The 14,157-nt window shown below is 33.0% G+C and overlaps 1 protein-coding gene across 1 annotated transcript; it reads left to right on the top strand.

Moving 5' to 3' along the window:
* Positions 1-5,700: 5,700 nt before the first annotated feature.
* On the top strand, positions 5,701-10,238 carry LOC114302184 (large ribosomal subunit protein eL20). Its single transcript, XM_028247182.2, has 4 exons — positions 5,701-5,871; positions 6,026-6,141; positions 6,229-6,292; positions 9,626-10,238. Exons 1-4 carry the CDS (start codon positions 5,857-5,859, stop codon positions 9,965-9,967), a joined length of 537 nt encoding a protein of 178 aa, XP_028102983.1. The 5' UTR covers positions 5,701-5,856; the 3' UTR covers positions 9,968-10,238.
* The last annotated feature ends 3,919 nt before the right edge of the window (positions 10,239-14,157 follow it).

Here is a 14,157-nt window from a genome sequence, read left to right as displayed (position 1 = left end):
GTAAAGTAGATACAATTGAAGGAAAAAAAAAATACTTTTGACCTGACTTTAATGCAAGATGTTTTAGGCACCATAAAGTGAATTGAAAATGACTCAATGTTGATTGTGATATTTTTTTTCTTTTCAATCTCTTATCTGTGGCTTCTTTTGCAAGCACTTGTTTTTTTTATTGAAAAGATTAACTTAGACAAAAAATATACTTGGAATTCTATCATATTTAAAATTTATATGGATAATTAATTGATGATTTTAACAGATAAAATATTAAGTTCAACTTGAAGATAAACTTTGAAAAGAGTAAGTTGAAATATATGGATATTCTACAATAATCAAGTTCAAATAGAAAAAAAATAAAATTTTCAAAATAAATTTGTTTAGATAGACTTTAAAGATTTTTTAAATTTAAAATTAGTTATTAGGAGGCAAAATAAAGATTTTAACTTAATAGATAGAGATCAAATTTATTAATTTTATCTGTTTGTATATTTGATTTTTCATTTTAAACAAAATTAGAAATTAATGAAATGAGTAAAGAAGACTGGAGAAGATACCATCAAGGAAAGAGAGCGCCTGAGAATCTAGTATTAAGAGTTTGGAAGCCTCTTATGTTTTACAGTACATTCTTATATAAAATTTGGCATAATATATGAAAAGACATTTATAAAAGTTGTGTATTGTGAAAAGTCCATGCACATTTTTTTTTTCCATGCATAAGATCCTCCTGTGGCCAACCACCACCTCTGCTCGTCAAAAACCGCTTCCTATGACTGATAACCATCTTTGGTCATCGCCAATTACTTTTAACAGTCAACAACCTATAATGACCACCTAGTGCGGCTAACAACTATCCGACCACTATTTGCGATCGTTGACAACTAGTTGAGGTTTTGATAAAATACAATAAATTTCACAATTTTAGCATTATTACACTAACTTCAATTTTGGCAAGGTTAAGATTCTATCATAAATTGATTTATGTCTTGACATCTCAAATATTTTCAAAATATTTGAAATGACCTCACTATAATTTTCAATTTTCTTCTCTTTCTAGTTTCATCATTTTTTTACTTATGTTAACAATCATGACTTTTAGGTCGGTCTTGAGCTAAGGCCACTAAAGTTTGTGCTTTAGGCTTCAAAATTTGACCCAAAAATAGGGCCTCTAAATTCATTAGTAGTATATTTAAAATTTAGGAGAACTTATGTATAAATCCTAATAAATGGACTTATTATCCAATAGGTGTTATAATAATTAATGGCATTTTTCATTAAACACTATTAAAAAAGTCACTAATTGTTAATTTTTAGCGACAATTTAAAATTTTTGTCATAAAAAATGTCATTAATTATAAATTTTAGCGATAGTTTAAAAAAATAGTCACAAAAAAATGACTAAATTTTAACATTCAGCGACAATTTGAAAATTTTTTCATAGAAAATTGTCACTAATTGTAAGTTTTAGTGATAATTTATAAAAATCATGAAAAAAGTCATTAATTGTCAATTTTAGCAACATATGTAAAACAATGTCACAAAAAATTATTTTTAACGATAATTTTATTACGACTTATTTTCAATAGGACTTTGCAACGCCCTTAAAATATAATCATAAATATAACCCATAAGTATATATGGAGAAGACAATATACATCAGAGTAAACTGTTCTCTCATTACATGAAGTTATTATTACAAGAGAGTTTAACATAAATAAATGCCCTTTGGGCTTACACCTTTCCAAGTCTTAACTTGGTTACAACAAAAGTGGGACTAGCCCTTACAATTAAAGCCCTAGACTATACAAAATGTGAAACAAAACAAGAAGTCCTCTTGCTTCCCAAATAACCCTCCAATGCTATTGCCTTGGTGGAGGTATGCCATCATTACCTGAAAATGTTTTCCCAAATAGGGTAAACCACATCCCAGTAAGAATAATCTCACACAGTATATGAGGTTTAACGAAGATATAAGTACTTATGCGTACACAGTGATCGGGATAAACATTCATACTCTCATATATATATATATATATGTAATCACAAACATCAATTCCATATTCTATTTCATTTTCCCTCAATTCATTTTGATGCATGAATCAATTCCATTATTTTTCAACCACCCAAATGAGATTACAACTCAATGGTTTAACGATTTCATAATCACAACATTGACACTCCCAATTTTCATTTTACGGATATTTCGTCCGCGGGATCAGCACCCATGTATAATTTCAACTTGCCATTTTACGGATATTTCGTTCGTGGGATCGACACCCATGTATAGATTTCGGGACTTTCACCCAGGACACTCCAGCCAACTTAATTATAATGGAGTCCATTCCCTTTCTCCTCCCAAACAAACATACATATGCAGTGTATATAAACATATAATCATACATGGAGTACATTCCCTTTCCACTCCCAAATAAACATACATATACAATGTATTTACAGTATGATCATATTCAATGATAATCAACCATGGGATAATTTCAATTCACCTAATCCATATCCAATCTTTACAACAATCAAAGTTATTCTCCATCGATAGCCCAATACAAATATTTCTAAATAGATATACATATATAAATATTCTCAAGACAGATCATTTATTCCAAATTCCCAAAAAATGAGACACATCATCTATGTCATACTTGTCCAATTCCATGTTTACAACATCAATCTCATTTATTTATACAAAATAAATATAATACTCATTTTAGGGTAAATTTCCTATTTTTCTCAAATCTCAACTGAGCACCAAAACCAACTGTTTTGATACAACAAGGCTTTATTTTCAAACCCCATAATCATTTGTTTCATTTTTACCAAAAACCCCTATTTCACATTTTACCCAAACCCTAGGATGGTGTTTCAAAATACTCCCAAACCCACCATTGTTACACATTAGACAAATAATTAAGTTAAAAATCATATTAAAGAGAAACTCCCTACTTCAAGTGTAGAAGCTTAAAGAAGAAGTGAAGAGAGCACAAAGATGCCCAAACTTGACTTTACTCGGATCAAAATGTAGATCTTAGAATGCTCCAACTTTTTATCAAAGGGAGTAGGGTGGAGAAATCAATAGAACTGGGTCAAAATGTAGAGAGAATGAGAGTTTTAAAGAGAGAATGTCTAAATCTAGCTTTTGGGAGAGTTTTAGAGAGAGAGAGAGAGAACCGAAAAAGTGATATAAAAAGTTACTTTCGCGATCTGATATAAGCACAGTCCGCTCGAGCGGAGATTTTGACGCTCAAGCGTCAGACACATAAATTTGTCCCGCTTGAGCGCAAGAAATGCCGCTTGAGCGCCAAGACACAACAACAAGGCACTACCCGCTCGAGCGCATGAAGACCCGCTCGAGCGTAGAATACAATCTTTCAGTATTTTTACAGACCTCAAACAGACGCTCCAGCGCAGTCCCGTTCGAGCGTGAAAAACACTTCTCCAGCATTTTTTTTTATAGATGTGTAAAGTACTGAATGTTTGCAAAACCTGCTCGAGCGCAAGAAGGTTCGTTCGAGTGCGCTTAAGCGGAAGACTAAAATTCTGGACAACAAGGTTCTAGACCAACTAGCAACCAATCTGTTCTAAATACGCCCAAGACATTCCAAAACTCAAATTCAAAGAGTAAGAGGGGGAAAAGACATAAATAACAACATTAAAACACAAGACCCGAGTCCGGAACACCATAAAAGTCGGGTAAAAATCCGGGATCGCTATAGACTTCATGTGAATTAAGTCCAACTATTAGGACATATTAGTAGTTTACCCTAAAATTTAAATAGGCCCAATTTGTTTTTGTTGATTTAGGACCAGTTTAAAGGGTTCCAAAAAAATCTGTTGGGTCCAATTAAAAAAATTTAATCACAAAAGTGGTTAGACGCAATAAAAAAAAAAAAAAAGAATTAAAACATATACATGTATAGTTGGCCTAAATAATGAAATAAATAATTTTGCCCTAATTTTTCTATCTCAAACTATTAGATTTTAATGGAATAAATAATTTTACCCTAATTTTTTTGTCCTAATTTTGTTTCATTAAATTGTATGCTATAATTTCGTTACTATCAGATATCAAATAGTGAAGACAGTGAGTGAATTGTATCGAAAATTGAATATATAGTTATGTTTCTTTTTCATTTATGTTTGCTTCATATTGCTGGTGAAGCAAAATTATTATCTCACTCTTCAATTCAACACAATGTGAAATCATTTATGTCTGCTTCACATTGCTAGAACATTTCATTAATTAGATTTGTTAATTAATTAGTTTGTTTTGTTGATTTGAACTATACCCTTTGGTAACTTTTTTTGTGGTACTCTGAAATGAATACATTTTGATATCAATTGGCGATAGTGGTACTAAACAGGGTGATTTTTCCATATGACAAAATTGTCATTAAGATGAATATTTTAACTCATGTGATAGTTACATGAATTGTTTTAGGTCACTTTTCATCACTAAGACCATCTCTAATCTTTTATCAGATCTTTCATCAAATAAGTGATAAAAATAGCACTTCAACTGTTTCATCAGTCTGGTATCCAATGAAAGAAACGTTACTTTTTTTTATCAAATGAAGAGAGCGTTTATCCTTTCATTAAATTTGTAAGTGACTGTTGGGCTAGAAATCTTCCCATCCAAACAATCGATTTTGGAAAGAATTTGATGAAAATTTATTCTGGGCGAACGACTAGCAGGCTAGATTTGATGAAAGGATTGGAATGCATCGTATCATATTGAACTTTTACTCAAATTTTTATTCAAATTTGATGAAATATCTGATTAACAATTAGAGATGCTCCGAAAGGAGAAAACTTGAGCATACATTAAAAGAAGAAATAATTGAACTTTTACAATTACCTATAAGGAAAATTTGAGCAGTTTAAACAAGAAGGGGTCGAACTATTTTAAGTAAATTTTTGGTTTAGATTGATTTTTTTGAAAATTTGATTTAGATTGTTTTTCTTTTAAAATTGAATTTTTGGTTTTTGTATTTTTTTTGTTTTGTTTTTAGTAAATACTTAAAATATTTTAAGCAAATTAACGTCAAGGTTTCGTTTGGTTAGATAGAGAATACAATAAAGTGAATTTTTTTTAAAAAATTTTTATTTGATTTCTTATGTGTTTGTTTTGATAGAGAGTTCTAGAAAATAATGAAAATTAAAATTTTATATATAATTCAAATTAGCTTGTTAGTTAGACTTATGATTTCTTGTAAAATATATAGGAAAAATTATTTTTTCTTACAAAATTTGACAATGCTCATTTTGCTTTCTTTTTTGCCTATGTTTATTTCTACAACTCCCTATTTTGCGGTGATCATGTTTTTTTCTATCATTTTCTAAATTTTCGTTTCTTTTTCCCTTCATTTACTTCACCCTCTACCATTTTTACTTTTTATCATTCGCTTTTTTCTAAACAAATGGAACCCAAGGGATTGGCTTAGTTCGTATAACTTGAGGTTTAGGGGTATACCTTTTTTATGTGTTATGTTCAACTTGTATTAAGTATATTCTTTGGAGCTATGACTGTAAACTCTGCTCGAGATTTGGTCAATCTATGTGGAGAGTCGCTTTATGTGAGTCTCAGAATTAACTGAAATGTGCGTAAATTGACCTCGAGACCTAATCATCAATTTTTTTCCCCCTTCAACTATTGAAAGTAATTGGAGAAAATGTACCATTTTGACCTAAGTTTGGGGTAGAAATGTATTTTTCATATTTTCTCAAGACCTAGTGTTTTCATCTCTCAGCCTCCCCTCATATATAACCGAAACAAAACCCTAGAATCGCTTCTCCAACGCCTCACACACACTCGGAGAGAGGGAGAGAGAGACAGAGAGCTCTTCAGAAATGGTGACTTACAGGGTAAGTTGAGCTTCTCTTCTTCGTTTCTCAGGGCTATCTCTGTTTTCAATCCACTCAAAATTTCTATGAGATCTCTGTCACTTTGATCAAATTCGTTTTTTGTATGTGATTTGATTTAGGGTTTTGAACTGTTCGATTGTTTCTTTGTGTGCAGATTCATCAGTATCAGGTTGTAGGGAGAGCTCTTCCTACGGAGACCGATGAGCATCCGAAGATCTACCGCATGAAGCTCTGGGCTACCAATGAGGTTCGGGCCAAGTCCAAGTTCTGGTATGTATGAGTTTGATTATGGTGTTTTCAATCCGGATTTCTATTTGGGTTGTTATTCTAATTGAATTTTGGTTAAAAATTTCTAAGGTATTTTTTGAGAAAGCTTAAGAAGGTCAAGAAAAGCAATGGTCAAATGCTTGCGATCAATGAGGTATATCTATCTCATATAGTAAAATACTTTCTAGGGTTTTGAATATAATCTATTCATGTTTTGATTAGTGGTTAGCATATGCCTAATGCCTATTAGTTAGTTTGTTGGTTCTGGGTAACAAAAGTAACATCAATTTAAGCATTCAATCAGATAGATTGTTATCTAGGCTTGTATGTTCTATGCCACTTAATTGAATCATTCTATGTTTATAGTTGTGTTTTAATCTATAATTGGGTTTGAGTCTTTCATTTTTCTGTTTTCACTCTCATTATGTGCTTCCATGGAAAGACAATTCTATACTAAAATGCATTATCTCCAATGGCTTATTCTGACAATTTTCAATAACAAACCTTATGCTGCGCTGCATTTGTTAATGAAGTAATGGTAGTCGTTTGCATTTACCCTGTATTACATGATGTTTGGGGACAATTCATTGAATAGACAAGAGAGGTCCTCTTTTTTCATTATTCATTTGTGTGGTGAACATAAAACCTGTAATCAGACACAGATGTGTTTATTCAAGCGGACACTCGTTAAAACACTAGTTGTGCTGGGAGAACACCTTACTACAAAAGGCTTTGGTTATTTATTAGAGTGCACCAGGCCACCCAAACGCTGCTATGTAATTGTTAAAAGATCTAATTTATTTTTTCAACCAAGTCACCCGTGGGCAGTCCCAAATGCCATTACTACTTTGACACTGGCTTTTCATTTTGGTTTCCAACTTTTTAGCCAATAGTATGATAATTATGGTCTTGTTTTTGAGGAAGTCTTTGAGGACATCTTGTTTACCTCTTCATTACTTATTATATACATCATACAAGGAAGATGCTTTGTTTTTGGCCTTGGTCCAAATGTGAGTGGTTACTTCTATTTTTTGTCTTATCTATGTTCTTTTCTTTCTGCGAAATCTAGTGATGGATGATCAAGGTTTTAAAAAGCGGCGGCAACCGTTACGTTTACGTAACAGTTTTGGTGGTTACCGCTACCCGTTACGGCCGCTTTTGCAGTGTGATTGAAATTCACAGGTGTGTTGGCCGTAGCGGTCATAACGGTGCGGTAGCGGCAGTAACGGCCTGTTATGCACCGTTACGTAACGGTTCCAAACTGTTTCTTTCGAAAAAACACAAAAAAAAAAAAACTGAAAATGGAGAAAGGGGGATAGAGAGAGAAGAGGGAAGTTGGAGGAGCAAGAGATAGAGAGAAAAGAGGGAAGATGAACATTTTATTGATTTGTTAAAGTTGTAAAACCTATGCTATTCTGTTCAGTTGCTATCACTCAGCCATTTTGTTTGTGTGTTTATCTATATATTGTTTAAAAATAATAATAATAATAATAATAAGGCCTTGTTTAGGAACAGACTTTTTTAGCAACTTTTTGGCTTTTTGGCTAAAATGTGATATAAAAAAAATTAATATGTTTGGGATGACTTTTTGGTTTTTTACAAAAAGATGTGCAAAAAGTAGACAGAAAAGGAAATCTTTGACTTTTTGGTATGGGTTGTTGGCTTTTTGATTTTTTTAGTGACTTTTTGACTTATTGGTTAAAATAGCCACTTGCCAAACGAGACCTAAGTATGGTCATTATCTATTTGGCTTGATTAAAATATATATATATATATATATATATATATATTTTTAGGCTCTTATTTATTCTCTTACTTTTGTCTTTGTTTATCTTATACATTATAGTTAGTGATTGATTTTTTTGTAAAATATCTAGAAAACATAACACTTATTATTATATATTAATACATATTTTATACATGTCAATTTGTTTTGATTAGTTTATTTTATTTTCATTCACAGGTTATCCAAAAAGAGAATGAATATTCAAGTGATCCAAACTAAAAAAAAAAAAAAAAAAAAATTCTTTATAATTTTTATATGATTACATTAGCATGTCTAATTTATTTTTTTAAAACTATTCAAGTTAAAATTTGAATATGTTTCCACAAGTATAATAATCAAAAAAATAATTTTATACGTCTAATTCCAATAATTTTTTATTTTTTTTGTCACAAATGTAATATGGATTTATGACATATAAAATCATTAATTATTAAAATAAAATGTAAAAAATTCAGTTTATAGTGATTTAAAAATATGAAATATATTGGATGATACTTAAAAATTTATAAAAATTTATCAATATTTATTTTAAAACTCAATAAATATGATTCTGGAAAAAAAATATGCGTATCAGTAAGTTTTTTTCAAATTGTGCAAAAAAATAAAAAAATTCACGGTTCCGGTTACCGCAACCGTTACGTTACGGTCTTACACCCCGCAACCGCCCCACCGCCACTGTTACGACGACCGCAACCGCTTTTCAGAACCTTGTGGATGATTGACATGGCACAAATCATCTACTCTTTCTGAGCCTCTATTTTGTAGATTTATTTTATACCAAATATCAATGGTTGAATTTTCTATCTTGATTGCATGACAAGTTTGCTTTTTAAGGCGGTAAAGGAGATCCAATAATGAAAGTCAATATAAGTTGATTTTTTTTTTTTTTTTTTTTTTTAGTTGGATCTACCGCCACTCGTACTCATTCTTCAGATCTTTGAAGTCTATAGCCATGATTATTGTTTCGAAGTTGTTGACATCATGGTATTTTGGAGTGGTTAGATCACTTTTGATCCTGATAAAAAAAAGATCACTTTTTGATGTTCTATAGCACCCCTGCTCAAACCCCTTAATTAAAACTGATGAATCTTTCCTTTTGTGATACATTGTTTGTCTATTATTATGACCATGTTTCTAAAGTTGAACATCTTTGGTAAGCAAGTTGTTTTGCTGCCCATTTATATATTAATTGTTAAAAATAGGTGTTGAATTTGGTGATATCATTACTTGAACTAAATATTTGGATGTGGTTTTGTGGTTCTTTGAGCATGCTAGTGTGATGATTTATTCTTTACAGAGAGGATGAGACTAGAATTACTTGTGCATTTGGCATCCATTTGGCTGTCTGCTATATTAAGTGTAAAGAAAGATGAAGGCAAAAAACAAATAAGCATCTTATCTAATGAGTTGTTTGTTCAGTAGATTTGTGCAGTTAGAAATTATTTAATTTGCTTTCTATTGCTTTTATTTGAGACCTGAAGAAGCTCAATGATGATAATAGCTCATTGTGTCTTTACATAATACGTACTACATTTGGGTGTTTTATGACATTGGTTGAAGTAGTTGGATAAATAGTGTTGGAACATGAGATTTCTGAGCAGAATAAACCATCTTTTGTATTTTGTCAATTCTACCATTTCTGCTTGAGTTTCCATGGTTATGAATAATTTTCTCATGGTATTTAACTTGACCTACTTGTAGATTTTTGAGAAGAACCCAACCAAGATCAAGAATTATGGTATCTGGCTGCGGTATCAAAGTCGAACTGGGTATCACAACATGTACAAGGAGTACCGTGATACCACACTGAATGGTGCTGTTGAGCAGATGTACACTGAGATGGCTTCCCGCCACAGGGTCCGTTACCATTGCATCCAGATCATTAAAACTGCTACCATCCCAGCCAAGCTTTGCAAGAGGGAGAGCACCAAGCAGTTCCACAATTCCAAAATCAAGTTCCCCTTGGTGTTCAAAAAGGTCAGGCCACCATCTAGGAAGCTGAAGACCACATACAAGGCATCCAGGCCCAACTTGTTTGTGTAACTCTCTCTTGATCATTTGTTGAAAGATAGATGAAGAGTGGCAAGACACAATCCAAGTTTTGAAAATTTGTTGGTGAGCTAGTTGTCATTTTGTGCTTTCTTTGATATTGTTTGGGTTTGAGAATTTTAGAATATCAGATATTGAAAGATCTTTATTTCAGAATTTAAATCCTGTTTACTTTATGATTTCCTCAGTATCTTTGCTATATGATGACAAGACTGTGAACCTTTGCCCCCCTTTCTTGCTGTTATATTCATATGTTTATCATTTAGTGGTGGCTTTTGTTTTGGAGAGTCCTCTAGTTGATTATGTATAATTCTTGAATGTAGTAAAGATGTTGGGCCAGCTGATATGCTCTTTTAACCTAATTTTTATGTTTGCTTTGGAAAAGCAAGTTGAGATATATTATTATCCTATCAGTACACATCATTTTACGAGAAATTATTTAGTGCTCTTGGAGCAATGTTTCATTCCATTTGCTAATGGTCACATTGCATTGTTTCTTTTCAACACACACAACCTGTAGGTGTTGCAGTTTAGATGAGTAACTATAAATTTAGAGCACCACCTGCACTTTTTGTAAAACCCTCAATAGTGTCTCGCATTTTAGTGCACTAGTAGTCTGGGACGAGAATTGAAGGGACAATTCTGGGTTATTTAGTGCATAAGTAGTGTGGGACAGGAATTGAAGGGACAATTCTGGTTTTATAACTCTGGTCTTCATTAGTCGGTGGGGTGAGTTAATCATTGTGCTAGAGACGAGTCGAATTATTTAACTTTTGAGTTTGATATGAAAATTTAATAGTTTTTAAAGTGTGTCAAATTTGGTTCATTTTTTTTTTTTAAAATTTGATTTCAAACTTTTAGGCCAAGTTTGGGTAGTTTAAAAAAAGTCAAAAAGTCAAAAAGTTACTCAAAAAGTTAAAAAGTCATCCTTATTCACCAAAAGTCAACAATTACGGCTGCACAATTCCCAATTCTAATTTTTCCCTACAAACTAATTTTTACAATTTTTTATTACACATTTTTCTATAAAAAGTCAAAAAGTTAACCCAAACATTCATATTTTCAACCTCAACTTTTTAGTCTAAAAAGATAAAAAATGCACTTATTTAGTCTTCCCAAACTTGGGCCTTAATTGAGTTGAGCTAGGCTGTATGTTGTAAAAATGTAAGTTTGGTTTGTTTATAATATAATGAGACAATTTCAAATAAGTTCTTAAAGAGTTGAATATGAAGTGAATCCAAATAACTTGGTTGATTTAAAAATCTTGGTTTTGTTTTTACCAAGATGCGCAGAGAAATCTGTTATGAAACTGTACAAGGAACTGTACATTGTTTTGAGTATATGTATAATACCTTTCATCGGTCACTAGAGTAATTATTTTGTAATGTTATGGTAAATTTTAAAAGTGAGATACACTTACTATCCCGTATTTGTTGAATAATTGAATAATTGAGAGAGAAACGAATGACTCACTCAGGATGGATTGTTACTTTCGGAATATCTAATAATTTTCTCGCACTAACCCTACTAAGATTTCCCTGTGATTAGTCACATAATATCACTGTTATACTCAAAGTTTACTCCGCTTTATGCCCTCCCTCTTTTGTTTTCTATTGACTTATCTTATTTTTGAAGGACATTATACCTATACTTAGGGCTGTGTAAAATATCGTTCAATCCGTTAAAATCGTATCGATCCGTATCAATCCACACTGCTCTAACCGTTAACCGCGACTTAAACTTTAAAATTTATAATCCACTAACCGAACCGCTCTGCTCCGTTATAGTTAATGCATACATATTTTTTAATTTTCAATGAAATATCAATGTAAAAGTAAGTGTGAAAGAGATTTAAGATATTAAATTTATTAAAAATTAGTGATTATATATATGAAACATGTTATGTAAAATTACTTTGTGTTATATATTTAAAAAATATTATACAAATTAGTGTTATATATTATGTAAATGTATGATAATTAGTTAAAATATTGTTTAATCCTCCAAAAACCGCCCAAACCGTAATTTGTCAATCCGCTAACCCGTCATTCGGTTTATAATTTTACTCTCAAACCGTCCGAACCACACCGCGCACACCTCTACCTATACCCAAAAATAAAAAATCCAGAAACTACATATGGTGTATGTATAAATAGTAGTGATTTCAGATTTTTAAAGATTTCGGACTAAATATTAAAATGAAGTTTTATTTTATTATATTAGACCCTCGAAAAATGGTTTGGTTTGTTTTTCAAAAAAAATTTTGAAAAAAATTCTCTACAAATAAATTTTTAAGAGTAATCAAACCAAATAAAGTTTTTCAAAAAAAAAATTCAAAATTTTGTTTGGTTACCTATTTTTTAAAATCAATCTTTCTCTCATACACATTAAATCAATCACTTATTTTAAAATTCTCTGCCCAAAACAATTTTTCAAAAATGTTTTTAAAAAAAGACAAACCAAACAAGTTTTCGTATTTTTTATTTCAAAAATTACTCTACAAACACAAACAAAACAAGTCCTTTTGACAATAAATTTTTTTAAAAAAATTCTTGAGAACATTAAGCGGTAGACTAAATGACCTAATGTATTTTCCTTCTTCCTTCTTTTGCATTGCAAGTTTTGTGCAAAATTGCAACTAGGTTAGTGGGTTTCTTTAGGCTCCCAATAACAAATATTTATTTGTTTATATTTAGTGCTAATGTATTTGGAATGTCTCTGAAAAGAATTTCTAAAGTGGTCATTGCTTTTGCATTCATTCATCCAAGCAATTGTTTATTCTAATAGCGTTATGAAGCACAGACACCAAGAAATAAATTCTAAACAAGGTTTATAATTTTAATAATATTACGCAAAAGACAAATATAAACTATGTGACGAAGCTTTAAATGGTTGTACTGTTGAAAATCCAGTACGTGCATTTGAAATGGTGCTTTATAATATATGAAATGCTGAGAAACAAAAAGTTTTTACATAGAATGCACAAATATGACACATATATTTGCCTCCATTCGTAAATACGAATATAAATATTTTTTATTTAGGGTGTGTTTGGTAATGTTTACATTATTAATTTATGTTTATAAAAATTTTATAAACTGATTTTGTTTATTTTTAGAAAAACATAAACTACAAACGTGTTTGGTAATTGACAAAATGTTTAAAAAAATTTAAAAATATAAAAAAAAGTGAGAAATTGCAATGGTGGCAAGTGGCGGCAGAAGACGGTGGTGGAAAGTGGTAACGGTGGGTGGTGGGTAGCTGGTGGCGGGTGTGTGGGTGGTGGTGGATGGGTGGGTGACGGTAGCAGGTGGTGGGTGGTAGCGAGTGGGTGGTGGTGGTGGTGGCAGGTGGGTGACGGGTGGTGATGGGTGGTAGCGGGTAGGTGACGGGTGGTGGTGGTGCGTGGGCAGGTGACGGTGGCAGGTGGTCGGTGGTAGCGAGCGAGTGGTAGTGGTGATGGCAGGTAGGTGGCGGGTGGTGGTGGGTGGTGGCGGGTGGGTGATGGGTGACGGTGGCGGGTGGGTGGGTGGCGGTGGCGGTTGGTGGGTGGTAGCGAGTGAGTGGTGGTGGTAGTGGTGGCAGCGGGTGGTGGATGGTGGTGGCAGATGGATGGCGGATGGCGGATGGTGGTGGGTGGTGGCGGGTGGTGGTGGTGGTGGGTGGGTCGGTGACGATGGCGGGTGGTAGGTGGTAGCGAGTGGGTGGTGGTGGTAGGTGGTGGGTGGTGGTGGCAGGTGAGTGGTGGGTGGGTGGCGGGTGATGGCGGTGGTGGGTGGTTGGTGGTGGCAGGTGGTGGTAGGTGGATGGTAAGTGGTGGCGGCAAGTAGGTGGCGGGTGGTGGTGGTGGTGGTGGCGGCGGCGGCGACGAGGGGTGAGTGGTGGTGGTGAGTGGGTGGCAGGTAGGTGGTGGATGGTGGCGGGTGGTGGGTGGTGATGGCAGGTGGGCGGTGAGTGGTGGTGACAGGTGGTGGTGGTGGGAGTGGGTGGTGGGTGGCGGAAGATGGTAGTGGAAAATGGTGGTGGGTGGTGGCTAGTGTTGGGTGGTAAAAAAAAAAAAAATTGAAAACTCAAAATGGAAACATATTTTCTGTATTTTCATTTTTTGACCAAATTTATAAACTGAGACCACTAATTTATAAATCAAAAATTTTACCAAATAAGTTTTTATTTGAATTTTTAAA

This window comes from Camellia sinensis, chromosome 9 (genome assembly GCF_055761805.1).
Source record: "Camellia sinensis isolate YWXY chromosome 9, ASM5576180v1, whole genome shotgun sequence".
Classification (NCBI taxonomy): domain Eukaryota; kingdom Viridiplantae; phylum Streptophyta; class Magnoliopsida; order Ericales; family Theaceae; genus Camellia; species Camellia sinensis.
This window is presented reverse-complemented; position numbering and strand designations above follow the sequence as displayed.

Bases quoted from the DNA above. Each gene is read 5' to 3' on its own strand.
- LOC114302184 (XM_028247182.2), top strand. The intron at 6,142-6,228 runs GTATGTATGAGT...AAAATTTCTAAG, and splicing joins CGGGCCAAGTCCAAGTTCTG to GTATTTTTTGAGAAAGCTTA. The intron at 6,293-9,625 runs GTATATCTATCT...ACCTACTTGTAG, and splicing joins AAATGCTTGCGATCAATGAG to ATTTTTGAGAAGAACCCAAC.